The sequence below is a fragment of the Stegodyphus dumicola genome, chromosome 4 (genome assembly GCF_044657685.1).
Source record: "Stegodyphus dumicola isolate Sdum_Otavi_A_Nest chromosome 4, ASM4465768v1".
Lineage (NCBI taxonomy): Eukaryota > Metazoa > Arthropoda > Arachnida > Araneae > Eresidae > Stegodyphus > Stegodyphus dumicola.
The window spans coordinates 92,998,206-93,016,687 of record NC_140771.1 but is presented as its reverse complement, the minus strand read 5'-3'; the positions used below and the strand labels follow the sequence as shown (position 1 = coordinate 93,016,687).

The following is an 18,482-nucleotide window of genomic DNA, read 5'->3' as shown; positions in this document are numbered from 1 at the left end:
TGATTTGTAATAACGGCAGAGTTTAAATAAATATTATTGAATAAATATTTAAGCACTTTAAAAATTAACCTAGCTTTAATTGTATATGCATTTCTTTCCTTAGACTTCGTATTTTTGAAGGCGAAAATATGGTTGCTGATTCTGGAAACATATTTGACAACAAGCTTAAAGGTGGAAGGCTGGGTGTATTCTGCTTCTCACAAGAGTCAATTATCTGGTCAGATCTAGTCTACAGATGTAACGGTAAGTGGAATTACAGTTGTAAATTATGGGAAGACTTCATGACTTGTAATCAGTCATCTGGTAAATATATTATCAATGAGTAGTGCGAATTATTAAAACATGTCATCCGCGTGAATGAACTAAGATCCATCCAATTCAAATACAGACTGTTTCGCAAATCAATGGAAAGACTGTCACTTTCATGTTGTCACCTTCATATTTTGGTGTAAGATTAGTCAGGCTATTTTGAATAAATTATTCTCCGTTCAGGGATCCATTAATAACTGCTAAATTAAATTTTAGGAAATTGTTTGAAACGCTGGTGTTTGAAACTATTGATAGCAAATATACTGCATGTAGAGCGCTCCATTCTGCATTTCTGTTTTTAAAAATTGAACAGATCTAGTCTGACATACCGCAACAGAAAATAATAGCGATGAATATCGGAGCTTGAAAAGAAAGAAAAATTTTTATGTTCAACATTAAAGGAGGATAGGTTATTGGTGACGTGAAGAGAAATTGCTATTAAATATCGTACTAGATTATTAATACAGCAGCAGATGTATTTAAATTCGCATCTGTGGCTTCAGCGGCGGAAATGCGAAATATTGCATATTGCACAAACAACAAATGTCTGATGTATGAATACTTATACTGACGAAAGACACACACACACACACACACACGAAAAAAAAAAAAAAGAAAAAAAAAAAAAAAATCAGATTTTATATAACGCTCAATAGAGCCTTTTTTCACGTTTTAAGTGCTACATTTATTTATTAAATATCCATGTTCTTCAAACTTAAACCACATAAAATTCAATTCAACAGCAATATTACAAAATATTTAAAAACATCATATCTTTTGAATTTCCGATACACAGTCTCGCGTGCTGGAGATAAAATTTTTTGTTCCGTACAGTTTTGCCATAGCTCCTTTAAAATCGTTGAGTCTGTTAATCAAAAATTCGTGAAAGTTTTACAAAATTTGAAATAGATAATGAAACAAAATCAAAACTCGGGCTTCGCAGTGCCCATGTTCGATTGGAGGACTGCGTTATTCAAAATTTTATGACTCTATAGGTACCGTTGTTTGGGAACCGTTGTCAATAGGATAAATATTCATGCATTCATGCAGATTCTTCATTATTTAGATTTTTTTAAATATAATACATGGCGATAATATTTGGAGGCAACAGTTTGAAAAGTGAACCAACGCAGAAAGTGAAACGTCGCAAAATGCCGTTTTCAGACTAATAGCCGTTTGGGTCTAACCCCCTTTGGGAAAAAAAAAGAAAGAAAATAGCAACCCGTTAATCGAATATGAAAGATTTAAATTTAAAAAACAATATATAAAAGTACTACTATAATAGTCAGACTGATTATAGTAGTAGTTAGACTCATGGTTCAGTAGTATGATAGTAGTCAGACTCATGGTTATTCAACTAAATTTGGAGTAATCGTGAGAAAACTTACGTATTCTATAATTAATATTATAAAATTATGCAGTCTAAATTATTCAGTCTATAATTTTCATTACAGTTTAAGAACAGAATGCGCAAATCCAAGGCTTGATTTAAGCAAGGGCAGATGGAGCATGTGTTTCAGACCTCTACATCATTCCTATATCATTTAATATATATATATATCTATATCTATATATATTGTTACGAAATGTACAGGCGCGGTAAGATGGCTTCCCCGCAAAGCAGTTTTAGGGTTGCCACATTTGGCGAGAAATCGACCATTTGGTGACATTTGGCGACAAAATTGGTGATATACCATGAACGGTTGGAGAACCTTCTGGAACGAATTCTTACCGGTTCAGCCCAGAATGTTCCCGAACACAAGCCGAAAGCTATATAAACCCTGCTGGTCCGCAGTCAGTCAGTCAGTGTGTGCCTCATCCAGAGGGCGAGTCAGAGTGCCTCGTCTGGAGTGCGAGTTAGTATCGAGAGTGTGTGTGCCTCGTCTAGCGAGCTGATAGTCAGTCATTGAGTGAGTGTCTCGAAGTCTAGCGCCGGGTTGGTCGTCGAGTGCATCGCGTGGAGAATCTCGAGAGTACGTGGTGTTCCGAGAACGACCAAACAGAGTCGGAAGCTGTACTCTGGTGCTTTGCAGTGAAGCTGTCTCCACCGTTATTGCCTGACAGTGTGAAGGCTGCGTGGCTGATTGCTCCAGCGTGTTTATAGTAGATTTTCAACGACTGTAAAAAGTGTTTTTGGAGCTGTCCTGATTAATATTGGTTAAATAAAGTGTGTTTCGATACTTCATCAAGTGTCGTCGTTATTCACTCCAAATCCATACGAACCCCGTACGAACGTAACAACTGTTGTCAGAAGAAAGAAAAAAAACGCAACAATATCTTCCTATATCATTTAAAATATGCAAAATATTATGTATTTTTTTCAATTCCAGATTTGAAAGGTAAAAATGTAATAAAAAAATTTTAAACTTTTATTTCAGCTTTTTATGACTTTCTTCAAGAATGGACTGTTGTCTCGCTAACTTAAATCTTTAAATTAACCTTAAAGATTAACTTAAAGTGTTAGTTAAGATAACTTTAAAGATAAAAAGTGCTATCTTCAAAAACAGGAATTTTGTTCAAAATATATTAGTTTATATTTTATGCATCACATTGAGTACTAAAACCGTGGAAACGAAAGCTACAAACAGCTGAAATATATTTTTTGTTCAAATAATTTTAAATGAATATATATTGAAATTTTACATGAAATACTTTTTATAATTCGCATACCTATTGTACCATTGATAATACGTATTGTATAGGGGAAAAAATAGAGGGGCTTAATAATACCCCAGCAATTCTATTTTGTTAATCGGTCTCTGCTAAGCTTCATACTTTCGAAAATCTAACCTACAAACTCTCAAAAATGTATTCTGCACTAAGTTAACCAATTTTTTAACAATAAAATTATAATAATAATAAACATGGAACAAAATAAACTTGCTTTCTTGTATAAAATTGTGCTATATTCTTATTATTAGCCAAATATAATAGTTATAATTAAACTAGATTAATTTCAAAGTATTCGCTTGCTTTGTTAAAGGAATTTTGAATTTTATTTTATTTTAAACTAATTTATGAATCTATGCACGTCATTTTTCAGAGTTGCTTAATCTTATTATTAGGAGTTGGTTCAATTTATTTTTGCTGAAATTTTACTTTAATGTGTTTCCTTAGTACAGCGGGATTATCTTTCCTTACATCTTTATCTGAAACGTTGCTTTTGTGTAAATGTTAGAGAATATTAATCCCATAAATAAATTAAAATTTAAGCTTTGAGTTAGAATTCCAATAACATTAAATGTAATAGTATGCTCTATAAAGATGTTACACAGCTGTGTGCGCATATGTGCAGTATGCTTTAGCCGATGAACCTGATAAAGTTTTAAGTCGAACAATACAATACTATTCTAAGTCCGTGAAACATTTTATAAAACTCAAATCAAATAACTTATGCAATCGATACCAAATTTTATCACACTAAAATTCAGGTAAACTCGTTAAGTTCTTTTTTTTTTTTTATATATATTCCATAAACACTAGTATTGTTAGTACGGTAGCTTGTTGCTAGTAATGTGTCCATCCTTGCTAGTACGGTAGATAATACGCCATTGCAGGATTTACTTGGACATGATGACAAGGTGTTTGATGGCATAATGAAAGCAATGTGTTTATCTATTCCAATCAAACAGCTATCCAATTTGGTTTCAGAAAGATCATTTGCGAATACATCTGCCAAAAATCTGGCTCAAAGAGTTCATTTTCAAGGTCACTTTAATTATAATTTGCCACTAAGGGTGAATATGACTTGCAGGACAATGACATGGCTCGATAATGTGGTAACCACCACAATCTCTTTATTTCATACCATTTGGTCTTTTTTTGGGGGGGATGGAGGAAGGGGGCTGTCTTTTAACTTCTCCCGATGCTAATATCCAGATCTTCGCAACTGTATTACAGACGCTTTGGCTCTGGTCGATCATTAAACACTGGCGGACTTGTGGACCATTTATTTCGTACATACCGCTGTATCAGCAAAGGCAGGCACACTGATCACTTCGGGGGGGAAAAGGCTTGATGATTACATATTTTTTCATGGACTAAAATTTGATATTAGCTGCTTAGTAAATATGTTAGAATTTTTTTTTTAAGTTTTCACAAGATTTAGAATCACTTGTATATTCATATTTTGAGAATTTTGCTTCAAATTCTCAAAATACGAATGCATAAATTATTCAAAATATTCAGGTTATTCAAATTATTCAAAACTCAGTTTTAAAATGTCATATTCAAGTTTAATAGTTAAAAAAATTAAAAAACAGATTATTTCCCTATATTTTTTAAATGTTCTTTGTATGTGTATGACCCACTCAATCCTGGATAAGACCGCTGAACACTGGCAGTTTAGTTCGGTTATTCAAAATTGGATGGCTCTAGGTGCGATTGTTTTATCACAATGCAAGAAACATACATACATTTATGCAGATTCTTCATTATTTAATTTCGTCAAATATAATACAGGGCGATAGTATTTGGTGGCAACTATTTGAAAAGTTATAAGGTATTTTTCCCGCTTTACTAGCGTGCCTTCGTGGTGTAGTTGTTCTGCACGATGAGCCGGTATTCCAGAGGTCCGTGGTTCGATTCCCGGCGAAGGAGTTGTTAATTTTTCATCTTTCCTGTTTTCCAAAAATTCGTAATGTCTCTACAGTGGCATCCGAACTAAAAAGGGTGTTGGATGAGGTTTCTCCACACCCAGGATTTGGCGACTGAGTCACCTAAAAACCCCAGTCGCCCTTTAAAAAGGGGAGTATATAAGGTATTTCTCCCGCTTTACTAGCGTGCCTTCGTGATGTAATGGTTCTGCACGCTGGGCCGGTATTCCAGAGGTCCGTGGTTCGATTCCCGGCGAAGGAGTTCTTAATCTTTCATCTTTCTTGCTTTCCAAAAATACGTAATGTCTCTACAATGTGATGCAGTCTTAAAAGGTTTTCAACGCAAAATCGCGAAACGAAAGAAATAGTCCTTCAGGGACAAAGCCCCTTTGGACTAAAAAAAAAAAAAAGGGGACAGTTCTATATCTCCTGTTCTACTAGCGGGATTGACGAAATTTAAATTGCGTTTTTCCATGTCTTGAAAGCGCGACATAGGATATGTATTGGATTTATATATAGCATTATTCTAATATAGGTATTTTGACACAAAGTCGTTTTTTTTCTAAATTATATGCCTTTTTTTTTTTTTTTTTTTTTTTCTTTTCTTCCATATTTCGATTCTACGACTCAAATTATGCCAAACTGCCAAGTTTTGTAAAAATCCCACGAGTAGTTTTCAAAAAATTAGCTCCCAGAATTTTAGCTCCTCAGTGTTAATTGAGTTTGATGTATATTTATTAATATCTCTTTTTTTAATTGAGTCTTCCTTTCATATTTCGAAATTTAGGTTCATTCCAAATGAAATTCGCTAATTTTTTTATAATTTATTTTTAAAATTTGTACCTTTACGTAATTTTTATAAATTTTGAATTATAACGTATACAGTTTTTGCCACCGTCTTAAAGTAGATGTATTTCTAAGCATACCTGCAAAAAATTAGTTTTTTATTCAAAATGTCCTAAGATATGCGTGAATTTACATTTTGGCGCGTTTTGAAGTTTGGCGTTTTGAAGCGATAATATCGAAAATGTGGTGTACGCACTTTTTATTTGAAAGTATGAACGGTGACTCTTTTCCCAGCTCCTACACAAAGAAATAAGGGAAAGGAAAATAGGTTGCTATAAATTAAAAAGTTTGCCAAATGAATTATTCTCGACGCAAACTGAAAAAATTCGCCAAGATAAATATTTAAATTTCTCCGGAAAAAATTACAAAATTTAACATCTAGGCATAATTTGAATCGTAGAGTCGGAATATGGAAACAATTAGAATGTTATTTCAGAAAAAGGTCCGATTTTGTGTCAAAATACTTATGTTAAAACAATGGCTATATTCAAATCTAATATATATCCTAGGTCGCTCTTTCGATACACGGAAAACACAATTTGAATTTCGTCAATCGGCCCAGTAGAACGGGAGACATAGAAATGTCCCTTTTTTTTCGCAGTGTACATTATTATCCATTTTTTGGTCTATACTGCGATCAACAAAATGCTAGAACTTCCTAACTTGAGGTTCTATTTGGAGTACAGATTCGTTCAAAAACTGAGCAAAGCCAGACTTTAACTGAATTTTTCTGTTTGATTAAGTGTTTGAAACTGTCGGCTCGCAATAATTCTTAAATGATATTCTTTATTTTATTATAAATCTCACTTAAATAAGGAAAGAACGTTTCTGGATCTGAAAATCACAATTTTCAGAGCCAATGAAAGGCAAATCATTTCCATCTACTGAATCGGCCAGAAAAGGTGTTGCTATTAGAAGCCTTAATTTGAAAAATGCACTGAATTAACATCTGCACAGCCCTTACGATAGCGGGTTTATGAAGTACGAAGCCCACCTAAACTTGAAACTTTGGGGACATCTCATCATAAGATACAGGATGTGATTACTATACTCGTGTGCAACATTAAGAAAATTTGCACTTCATTCGAATTTCTAAAAACTAATGGACAGATTTTTAATGAAATTAACTATGAATATATTGTTACGAATTTTGTATGCATATAAATAATGTTATTGAAATTAACCTTTTGTATAATATAATATAGCATGAAAAGTCCAAAGATAGCGATGCTCTGCCAGAAAAATAAGATCACAGAGCAAGTCTATTTAACATCGAGGTAAACGGCTCTCCTGCTAAATTGCCGAGATATCGCAAATCTGGCGATAGTTTTAGCAACTAATTTTGTCGGCAAACTTCGTGATCATTTGGAAAAATTTTGGTTTGGTCTCTATATAGCTGTATTGGCCCAGATGCTTCTGTAACTTTAACTGTATCCGGCCCTATGTAATTGTATATGCCTTCCAGTAGTTTCGAAATATGAGAGATACTGAAAGTTTCTCGGCTGCTGAAAAACTATGTAAGACTGAAGAGGGCATCAGTTATCAGTTTTTAGTTCAGAGTTGATTTCAGAGTGTTGAGAAATCTTTCGAACTACGATCTTTAGATGCGCTTTGCATTATTCTGTGTTTAATATTCTTAGAAGTTTGAAGTGATAACTACTGATTGTGCTGTGTGGTGCTGAGATCACCTGTAGTAGTACATTTGTGGAAGGTTCCAAAGCTGTAAAGTGTTGCTTTTGGTACTGTGTGCATTCAATCCGTTACGACCCGTACGCACGCAGCAATTGTTGGTCTCAGGAGTGGAGTTGAACGCCGATAACAAGAGTGATGAAGAAGAAACTAAGACAACTGTTGGCAGCCTTTGCTGCATTTAAAGAAAAGATGAAAGCGAGCTAAGAAAAGACGGAAAGGGCCGTCAAGTCAATTCAAGGAAAGATTGAAGCAGATGAAACAAATGAAAAGAGAAATTACTGTCATAATATAAAACAAATTTGAAGGTATGGAAGGCAGAATAAACACGGTTGAAAACAAAGCTGGAGAAACTGAAGAAAGAGTTTCTGCTGTCGAACAACATACTGATTACAAAGTTTCTGCTGCAGTCGCTAAGGGAGTTGACAGCTTAAAGAAAACCATAATTACAGAAGCAAACAATTCTGACACTTTTAAATTCCTAGCCATGTCTTCTCGTCAGTCTCTAATTCTATCCGCATATGATGAAGAGAACTCCTGAGAAGTGTGCAAGAATCTGTTTTGTATATTGGCGGACACAAATGGATGGAATTCCCAAGCTAAGGCCTGCCAATTCGGCGCTTATCTGACAGCAGATGCAACGGATATCCTCAAAACTTTGCCAAAAATACAGAAGATAAACATGGAAGCTCTATCCGGCACCTTGGAGGTGCGCTTTGGCGAGTGCTTAAAAGGTTTTGGGAGGCTTCAGTTAAAATCTCGCAAACAGAAGCCCACGGCAACATCCCAAGAGCTTGTCACGGATGTTGAAAAGCTGTCTCATCTCGCTTTTTCGGAATCCCGAGCAGGAAAAAAGGAAAATCTTATCCCTGCAGTACTTCATTGGTGGCATTCGAAACTCTGAAATATAGAAAACTCTGAGACTGGCGGATATCAAGGATTTAAGAAACGCTCTAGTGTATGCCATGAAGTTCGAGGCAGCCCAGCAAGCAACCCGTAGAGACTGCCACCCAATCAGAGCTGCTAAAGTCCAGAAGCCATTGGATCAATGCTCGTCTAGACGATTTAACCAGGCAGCTATCCTTGTCATGCCTTGAAACGGTATATTAGTGACAAGAAACCAACCGTAAAATGTTAGAACTGTTCACGTCCAGGAGCCAGTGGATCAACTAACTGCTCGTGTAGACGCTTTAGCCAGGCAAGTCAGTGCCTTGATGCAGAATAGAAGTGCCAACAAACTGACCATTAAGTACTGGAACTACGGAGGTGAAGGCCACGTGCAAAGGAACTGCAGAACATCCCAAGGCTTACTAGTTAACCCTTTCCGGCGCTACATTTTAAAGTTGAAATTTCGACAAAAAAAAAGGAGGCAGTCTAATCAGGCCTAGAGGAGTACAAAGGCAAAATTTTGTGAAGATAGCACTTATTGTTTTAATTCTGTGGATGTGCCCGAAGCGGGGACAATGAATGAATAGAGCTTCGGAAAGAGTGCTGAAACGAGCATTGCTGGGAAGCTCGTAAAAGAGTAAAAGATTTTGCCTACGGTTAAAAAACACTAGATTCGGAATACCGTAGCAGATTTAGCATTACCCAGGGTGTGCGACGGGTATACTTGCTACTATACACCCCCCTGAAAAAGCTCTTTTGGGTTATATGATGATTACATGGGTATGAATGGAAAAAAAAGTAACTTGGATATATGATATTTACATTTCATATTTACACTTTCGTTTATTTTTTTCATGGTAGTACTTTTCGAAGAAAGTGACACTACCTTTAAAAAAGCACAACCCAATATTGCATGTTTTGCACATGTACCGGGATCCGTATCAGATTCACTATCTGAAAGCAATTCGTGTAGCACTTTCAGTGCTTCAGAAATGGTCAGCCTTTCCTATCCATTTGAAAAATAAACTAATATTATATCTACAATATAATATTAAAAAATAAACGAAAAAATAAACTAATATTATATCTACAATTTTTTTTTGAAAATTATAAACTATAAAATAAAATTAAATGAACGTCTACAACTCAAAACTATTAAACGTAGCGCTAACAAAACTTCTTTGAACGAAAGCGAAAAAGAGAACTGCTCTAGTGAAAAACTAAAAAGCTAACTGATAAAATTACCCCTGACTTTCAGAAAATCACTCCAACAATTTCTTAGCTGATAACCAAACGTCCCTTCCAAAAAACAAAATAGAGAAAAGAAGAAAGAGAAAAACAGGAAATGAAAGACAGATGTGGACCCACCTTTCTGTTATGAGTGAGCTGAAAAAAGAGCTGAAGAAAAACAAAGATACAGTCTCTCAGTTGTCCTAGTGTCTCAGTCATTAGGAAAGGTGAAGTGGTTGCAACATATACTCCTAGAAAAGGTGACTTGGTTGCAACATATACTCCAATAACCTGCGTTAAATGATGTATTTAATTATGCCAAAGCACACTAGGGCTATCTGCCTAAGGGGAGGGATGCCTTCGGGGAGGACCTTTTTAAGGGAAACTGGCTCGTATACACGTTACACATGGAGAAAACCAGGAAAACAGCCATGCAGCCAGCCCGTTCGCAGGATTCGAACCTTGAACCGAACTACCAGTGTTCAGCGACTTTACCGCTCGGCCGCTGGTGGGCCCTGCGTTAAATGAAGCAGCAGTCTTCCACAGTCTGTGTCCTCGGAGAGCTTAACCTCAGAGTTACTGCTAAGGGTACAAGCGATGAAGAGATAAATGCTGAAGAACGTGTCATTCAAGAACTTCGAGGTATGTTCTCCCGCTCATCTTCTAACGTAGGTAAAAATAGTCTGATACAGCACTGAATTGATGAAGGGGGTCATCTACCAATGAAGCAACATCCAAGATGTCTGCAAACTGCCAAACAGGAAGAGGTGAAAAAACTTCAAAAAGACATGCAGAAAAGCGATTTCAGCTAGTCTTTGGGGTTCTCCCACCGTTCTGGTCAGAAAGAAGGACGGATTTTGCTAGATTTTGCGTTGACTATCGCCGGTTGAACGACATTACGAAGAAAGACACTTTCTTCCTAGAATTAACAACATTCTGAACACTTTTCTCTGGAAACAAGTGGTTTTCCACGATTGATTTGAAGAATGGATAGTGGCAGGTAGAAGTGCATCCTGATGTCTGAGAAAAGACGGCATTTACCAGACAAGGACTTCGCCAGCTCAAAATGATGTCGTTTGGATTATGTAATGCGCGGGGAACATTTGACATTTGAACGTCTCATGGAGAACATGTTGGCAAACTTTTACATCGTAGCTTGTCTGATATACCTGGATGATTTTGTTGTCAGGAAACGTTTTCAAGAAGGAAAATGCTTCAGAATTTGAAGGAAGCCAATTAAACTGAAAGAAGCTTTAACATCTGCGACAATCCTGACGTATCCTCAGCTCAACAAGCCATTTATTCTTGACACGGATGCGAGCAGTAAGAGTTTCGGTGCTCGTTCTCCCCAACAAATAAACGGTCAAGAACGTGTCGTTGCGTAATGGAACAAGTGTTTATCTAAACTGGAGGGGTTTTCAGAAACCAATAGAAGTAAGATCAGAAGTTACCTCTGTTCTTAATGGCCTACCGTAGTGCTGTCCACCAGATTACCGACTATTCCCCATCTCAGATGCTCTTCGGTCTGGACCTTCGTCTTCCTTGTGATCCTTTTGTTTGGTCCCCCTCCGGATGCGCACTCATCGCCCGAAGGGTATATTCAAGTTCTCCAGACATGGTTTAAAGAGATGCATGATTTTGCACGAGAGCGAGTCAACTTTGCAACGGAGAAGATGAAGACATGAAAGCTACAGGACATCGATTCAACGGATGTGATAAGGTGTGGTTATGGAATCTGTTTCGACGGCAAGGCCTTTTCCCTAAAGTACAGTCACCCTGCCGAAGGTCTTTATACAGTTCTTAACAGGCTAAAGGACTCCGTAAATCAGCAAATTATAAGCCTAAAGTCTTTCATTACGACAAGGCTAGTCCTTCCGATAATGTATATAATGTAAATAATATACTAAGACCACGATCCTATTTGTGCATTTATTTATTGATTTGTTTTATGTTATTTATTGAAATTATTGTTTTAGTATTGCATTGATTTCATTAAATATGGCTGCCTGTCTATGGATTGCACTGCTCAGAACGTGCAGTTCTTAGGAAGTCGTCAATGTTACGAATTTTGTATACCTGTATATAATTTTAGTGAAATTGTAGTACCTTTTGTATAATGTAACATGAAAAGTCCAAAAGAGCGATGCTGTGGCGAAAAATAAGATTTTAAGGACAAATCTATTTAACATTGAGTTAAATGGCTATCTTGCTAAATGAGAGATATCGCCAAGCTGATGATGGTTTTGACAACAAATTTGGGAAAAAATCTCCAAACTTTACGACTACTTGGCGAAATTTTGGTTAAATCCCTGCATAACTGTAATTGGTTTCTGTATGTAACAGTAACAGTATCCGGCCCTAATATGTAACTTTAACCATATATGCCTTTCAATAATTTTCAGAAATGGAAAGTACTAGAGATTTCTCGGCGGCGAGGAAAACTATGAAAGATCAGAGAGAGCATCAGTTGCTAGTTCATAGCTGAATTCGGAGTATTGAGAGATCGCACGAGCTTCCCTCTTTGGATGCGTTTTACATTGTGTCCATTTGTCATCCATTAACCAGTTACCTGTGGCGTCCTCGTTTAAGAGCGCGCACCGTTTTGTATCGCCAGAATCGAGCCATGACGAGTATATTCGTCTATCACAGAGTAAGTTGCGCTGGTAAGATATTGGATGAAAAAGATGGGTTTATTTTATAGAATTGAAAATTTTATTATTACTAATATTTACTTATTTGGTTACCATAAGCATATATTACATGCATATTAAACTGAAAGCGCAATAAATTAAATGAAATATTATACATATAAAAGTAAGAATTTAAATCCCTGCTGTGAAGTGATATTCAGCGAAATAGATATAGAGTACTATACACAATGGGACTTTGCAAATCGAGCACCAGTAACGCGATTCCTTCCTGATCTTACGTTTGTAGCAATGCGAACACCTTCGCGTAGGTTTTTTTTTTCCCCGATGTTCCGGGTATATAATCCGGAACATGATTCTCGCCAAACTGGCTTATATTAGGTCTAAATGGCCGAGTTTGTGTCGATTTATTTATTTCAAGTGGATACGTTGCAAAAGTGTCTTCAATAAATTTGAGCAAAAAGTTGATACGCGATAATGTTCCATTTTTTTTTTTTTTTTTTTTTTATATAATGTGAATGCATTCAGACACATAATGCCTAAGAAATGGAGAAATATCTTTTTGTAGTACTTTTTGAGTCGTTTTTTTGCTGTGGAGTACGCTATGATAATTTCATCGCTCATATCCACTCCACCCACGTTTTTATTATAATCAATCACTAGCTCCGGTTTCTTTATGATTTTTCTTTTCTCTGTTTCTATTACGTTGCTTTATACCCGCGATGCTTACACTGCTTTATACGCATGACGAGTATACTCGTCAATACACAAAATCGTATACGCGCGTTGTTACGCTGCTTTATACGCATGACGAGTATACTCGTCAATACACAAAATTATGCCGCCTCTCCATGACGTGTATACTCGTCAGTCACAGTTAACCGGTTAAGAGGAACCCAAGATCAACTGCTCCTTTGAAATGTTGAACACAGGATTTCTCTACAACTCATAGAGTCAGGAAGCCTTTGTCAGACGCATGCAGGTGTCTGCAGCTGTCCAAATTAAATACCTACCTGAACCATTAAACTTCCACCATGATAATGATCCTTTTTCCTTACAAGAAAGGAATGTTGTGATGTTCCAGAGTACAGGTACGCTAAAAATCAGTGTACAAATTGAATATGATTTCATCTGTAAAAAAGCTTGGTTCTGCACTGAAGTTTTGGTCTAAAGCATATGTTGTCTATGTTTAACGTACTCTCTTTATGCTGCAGTGAGCAGAGCGCAAACAGCGGGTCTTAGGGAATTCAGACTAAACTCATGAAACCTTCGGATAAAACGTGAAATTTGGGTTCCAGTAGCAGCATACAGCTCACATGACAGCTTTAAAGTTGTAGCAGTCCTACCGAACTGAAAGTGCCCAACAACAATCCTCATTCGGCATTGCGGATCTTAACCAGCCTTTTCCAGGTTTTCTCGATATGAATCCAGTATCTTGAGACTATTTCTACAAACAAACGACATTAGCTGCTACACTGAGCTCTGCAGCCACTTGCGTATATGACTGGCCTACCTCCGATATACCACCACCGATTCTCAATCCCATTCTGCCGTCTATAGGTTTTTGACCACTTATTTTACCTAATACCTTATAAAATTTACTAACTCTTGGAAGAAACACGCCAAATGTGATGAAGGAGTACAAGCATACAGATCGCTGGAAACCCCTCGTGTGGAAACCCCTCCACGTAATCCACAGACATGCATAAGTACACTTATGTATTTGACTCTGAATATATGAATAATTCTATAGAGTATAAGATATTGCTCCCACCTTCTTGGCATGCCTTTGTGGTGTGGTGGTCTGCACGCTGGGCGCGTATTCCAGAGGTCCGTGGTTCGATTCCCAGCGAAGGCGTTGCATATTTTTCACCTTTTCTACTTCCAAAATACCTTGTCTATACAAGAGCATGATTAATACCTTGGGTTCAATAACGTTCGTAAAAATAATTTGCAAATTCTCTTAATTTTGCACTTGAATATATAATTTTTAAATCCAAAATTCACTTGTGTGACCTCATGAAACCACTTTCTTAAAAATTTTTTGCCATTGAGAGATATTAATATTTTCTAGTAATATTTGAATACATTTTGCAGAAATTTTAATTTATCATGCATAGAAAACTTTTTTTTTTTTGAAGCTCCCCTATAAGGGCTGCACAAAAATTCAGTTTTGAAAAATTTTATTGAAAAATATGTTGCATGACCAAAACTCCATTTTAAAGTATATATTATTTAATTTGTTTTTTTAATATGATAATGGACCTATGACCAAGAGAGGCTTTATCATGGAACCATTTTTAAGCAATATTTTATACTACCAACCACTTTTTTGTGGCATGCTTAAATCATATAGACGCCTATGAAAAAACAAAATTTTTCATAATACCATAAAGTGTTCATTTTGTTTTAATTGAATACAGCAAAGCACATAAGGGTTATTTGGCTAAGGTAAAGGATGCCTCCATAAAAGTTTTTACGAAAATGTAGGTCATAATCATGTTACACATAGGAATAACGATAACATGCAGGCAGCCAGTATCTTTGCAAAGATTTGAACTACCAGTATTCAACAATCTTAGCCATTCTGCCCTTAGTGAGCCATACATATAGAACTAATAATTCCCAAAAATTAGCAATTGGGAAATATCTTTTCCCTTTATTTCTTCTAGTTTAAAATATCTATATGAGCCAGTTTGTAGAGACATTAAGTAATTTTTGGAAGCAGAAGAGATCAAAAATTAGCAACGCTTTCATCGGAAATCGAACCATGGACCTCTCAATTACACGCTGAGTGTGCTGACCACTACATCACGAAGGCCCGCTAAGAAGGCAGAAGAAATTCCTTATATACTCCCCCTTTTAAAGGATTAATGGGGTTTTTTTGGGGACCCAATCGTCAAATCTGCGTGAGGAGAATCATCATGCAATGCCCTTTTAGTTCAGGCACCACTGTAGAGACGTTAGGTAATTTTTGGAAGCAGAAGAGATGAAAAATTAGCAATGCCTTCGCCGGGAATCGAACCGCACACCTTTCAATTACACGGTGAGTGCACCACGAAAGTGGGAGAAATGCCTTATACATTTTCCATAGAAAGTCTTTCATTCCCCCTTTCAGCAGATAAAGATTCGTGTCCCTTTTGTATTCAAAATAACCTATATAAAAATATATTTATTTATTTATTTAAGCCAACAAGAATATATAATTTGTTAACATCAAATGTAACTGATTACTGTATTGCCCATATATAACTAAGTCTCACTAAAATATGCTTTGGTGTAAAATGAAAGATTAATGAATAGATGTTTGCTGTGGAAAGACTGATATCTCAGTTATTAATCAATGTTTCTTGCTAATCAATATTAGCCAATTGCTACTGAAGATGCTACTTTCAAAATAGAAACAATAGGCAATGAAGCTAATTTGTTCCAAATTGAATACAAAGCTAAACTATAAGAAAAGGATCCTTGTGGCAATTAAGTATAAGGATAATTAAAGAAAAAGGTTACAGAACAATGATTAATAATGTGTATACAACTGTAATGAAACTGCTAACTGTCAAGAGAAATCTTGTAAGCATACTACGCTTGAATAAAGAATTAAAAAATTGCCGTGATACAGTCCTACAACTAAAAAATATATTTAAAAAAAAAACAGTTATGTAAAGGAAAGTTTCTATGTTAACAGAGTTAAGAGCATTTTTAGCTGCCCACAACAGTTTAGGGAAAGTTTTAAGAATTGATCAAAAGTGAAGATAAGGAATGGAGAAAACCTGAGGAAGATTACAGCAGATTTTGTTTATTATAATATATAGAAAAGGCCGGCATCACACAAGATTTCAGGTAATTTCTATTCATCAAAATGCAAAGATCCATGATCAGACTAAAATATTTCCAAGACACACATCACACTATAGGTCAGGCCTTGGCAACCTATGACCCATAGATCATCGAGTGATCTATTTTATAATTTCAAGTGATCCACTTGAGTTTCGAAAATAAAGTAAAATATATAAAAATAAATTATAAAATATAACTATGAAACGGACATTTAAAGAAGACATAAAATATTAAAATGAAAATAAATAATAACACTTTTGTTTAATTACAAAGTTGCGGTAAAGAATATGCATTTTTATTTTTAAAAAACAAAAACAAAAAACTATAATTTCAAGAAGAAATCAATAAGATTGGCAATAGCAATGCATAATCCATTATTCCAAAAAATCGGATATGCCATTTTGTCCACATTCAGTTCAATTTACAAGTGTGAGGCAAATATTTTCATACATAAAATTTATTGTAAGAATAGAGGTGGCTTAACTACCGAAAATTCAGATGCTTCTATTCGTCTTAAGACGACTAAATTGAGGTCACAAGTTCATAATCAGGCGAGTTATTGATATTGAAGAGAAAAATAAAGTTCATTCAGTTACGTTTGTTTAATAATTAGAATTTTAATTTTTATATTTAAAGCACATTAATTATTTTCTCAATAAAAGTAGTTTATTATTCAAACAATCGGGAGGGGGGAGGTGAATCTTTTAAAATGAAAATACCACTGACCGGAAACGTTTTCTTAATACACATAATTTGGTTGATTTTGACATGCAGCCCAAAACATCACTATAGATGAATATAATGTAATCTGTCGATGGATCAAAGGTCCCTTTTGTTGTATTTTTTCTTGGGAGGACCACAACATGCAATGGATTAAGATAGCAGGTTATGTAGATTTATTTGTTAATCCTCTGTCTATTCAGACATTAGTTTTATAATGCCACAAATTTAACCGTTTGGATAACTCTTGCATTATTTTATTAAAAATAAAAATATCATCAACTGAAAAGTATTATTTATTCGCGATGATTTCTTCTCTTCAGAAATTTATCCCTCAGGTCTCCAAGGCTATACTTTTTTTTTTTTTTTTTTTTTCAAATTGCACGTTACATCAGATTACTGGTTGGCGAGGTACTTGGAAAACTATTTCTGGATATATGACTTGCACTTTAAAGAATACTCCATGGTGTAAATTTTTCTTTCTTCCATCAGGGCTATGAGCATTTCATAATCATTATTCAATTACTAATTCAAATATATCGTTTATCTTTCTATAAACTTAAAAGCTTTGAAAGCATCTGAATCAAGGAACAAGTGCAGTGCAAACTGGTGAATGAACATTGTGGATTTAAAAACGTATTTCTGAAACTGTTTTTATAAATACTACTGTGCTACGTGTTTTTAAAGATATATAAGCCACAGCTTCATTTACATTATTTTCACTTGAAATTGCTTAGTGATATTATTGGATTGAAAATGACTTATGTATTATTTCTCCTTAATGCTTGCATGATTTCAAAAAGATATCACATTTTTTTCCTCATATTTTAATAAAGCATTTTCACACACTACTTTTTGGCTAATGCTTCTTTTCCATTTAGATATTTTAATTATTCGAATTTAAATATAAGATAGACATGCATTTAAAAGAGGGAAAAAATAACTTTATATTTGTATAAAATACTTACAACAGCTTTTCTTAGTACATAGAGGTAAATTTGAGTTAAAATAGCATGCTAAATAACGATTAATGGAGGTGTTAAGGAAACAATACGAGTTAAAATTTGCAGGATTAGTTTTGAAAGCATATACCAGAAATATACAAAATATTTCTAGCATATACAAGGGGTGATCAAATGAAAAGGTACGAAATGACACGGTGGGTACAAATGTAGACTTTATAAATATACACCATAGGCCTGAGCACAACGATCCCACTGATGAACAAGCCGCAGGATTTTTTGTTCCCAGAATTCCTGTGGCCGTGATGAGATCCAGTCCTTCACAGTGTCCTTGAGTACGTCGTCCAAGTTGAAGCGCATCCCTTTCAGGTGTTTCTTCAGTGGACCAAACACATGGAAATCGCAGGGCGACATGTCTGGACTGTAGGGTGGTTGGTCCAACGTCTCCCACTTGAACTCGGCCAGTTCCATGTGTGTGACTCTGGAGACGTGTGGACGCGCGTTATCATAGAGCAGAACCACACCCTCCGTGAGCAGGCCGGGTCTCTTGTTCTTGATGGACCTGCGTAGGCGTCGGAGTGTCTCACATTACACATCGGAGTTAATGGCTTTTCTGTGCTCGAGGAATTCCACAAGCAGTGCAACTTGAACGTCGAAAAAGATGGTGAGCAACACCTTACCTGCTGACGGCATGGCTTTGAACTTCTTAGGGGGAGGTGATGACGCATGCTTCCACTGCATGCTGTCCCGCTTTG

At 35.7% G+C, this 18,482-nt stretch overlaps 1 protein-coding gene across 1 annotated transcript in view; it reads left to right on the top strand.

The window, feature by feature from the left end:
• LOC118188342 (cartilage oligomeric matrix protein-like) overlaps nucleotides 1-18,482 on the top strand; it is a 1,186,180-nt gene that overhangs the window by 1,165,136 nt on the left and 2,562 nt on the right. The window contains exon 24 of the mRNA XM_085815229.1: nucleotides 104-243. Coding sequence (XP_085671355.1) covers nucleotides 104-243 — 140 coding nt within the window. The remainder of the gene's footprint in view (nucleotides 1-103; nucleotides 244-18,482) is intronic.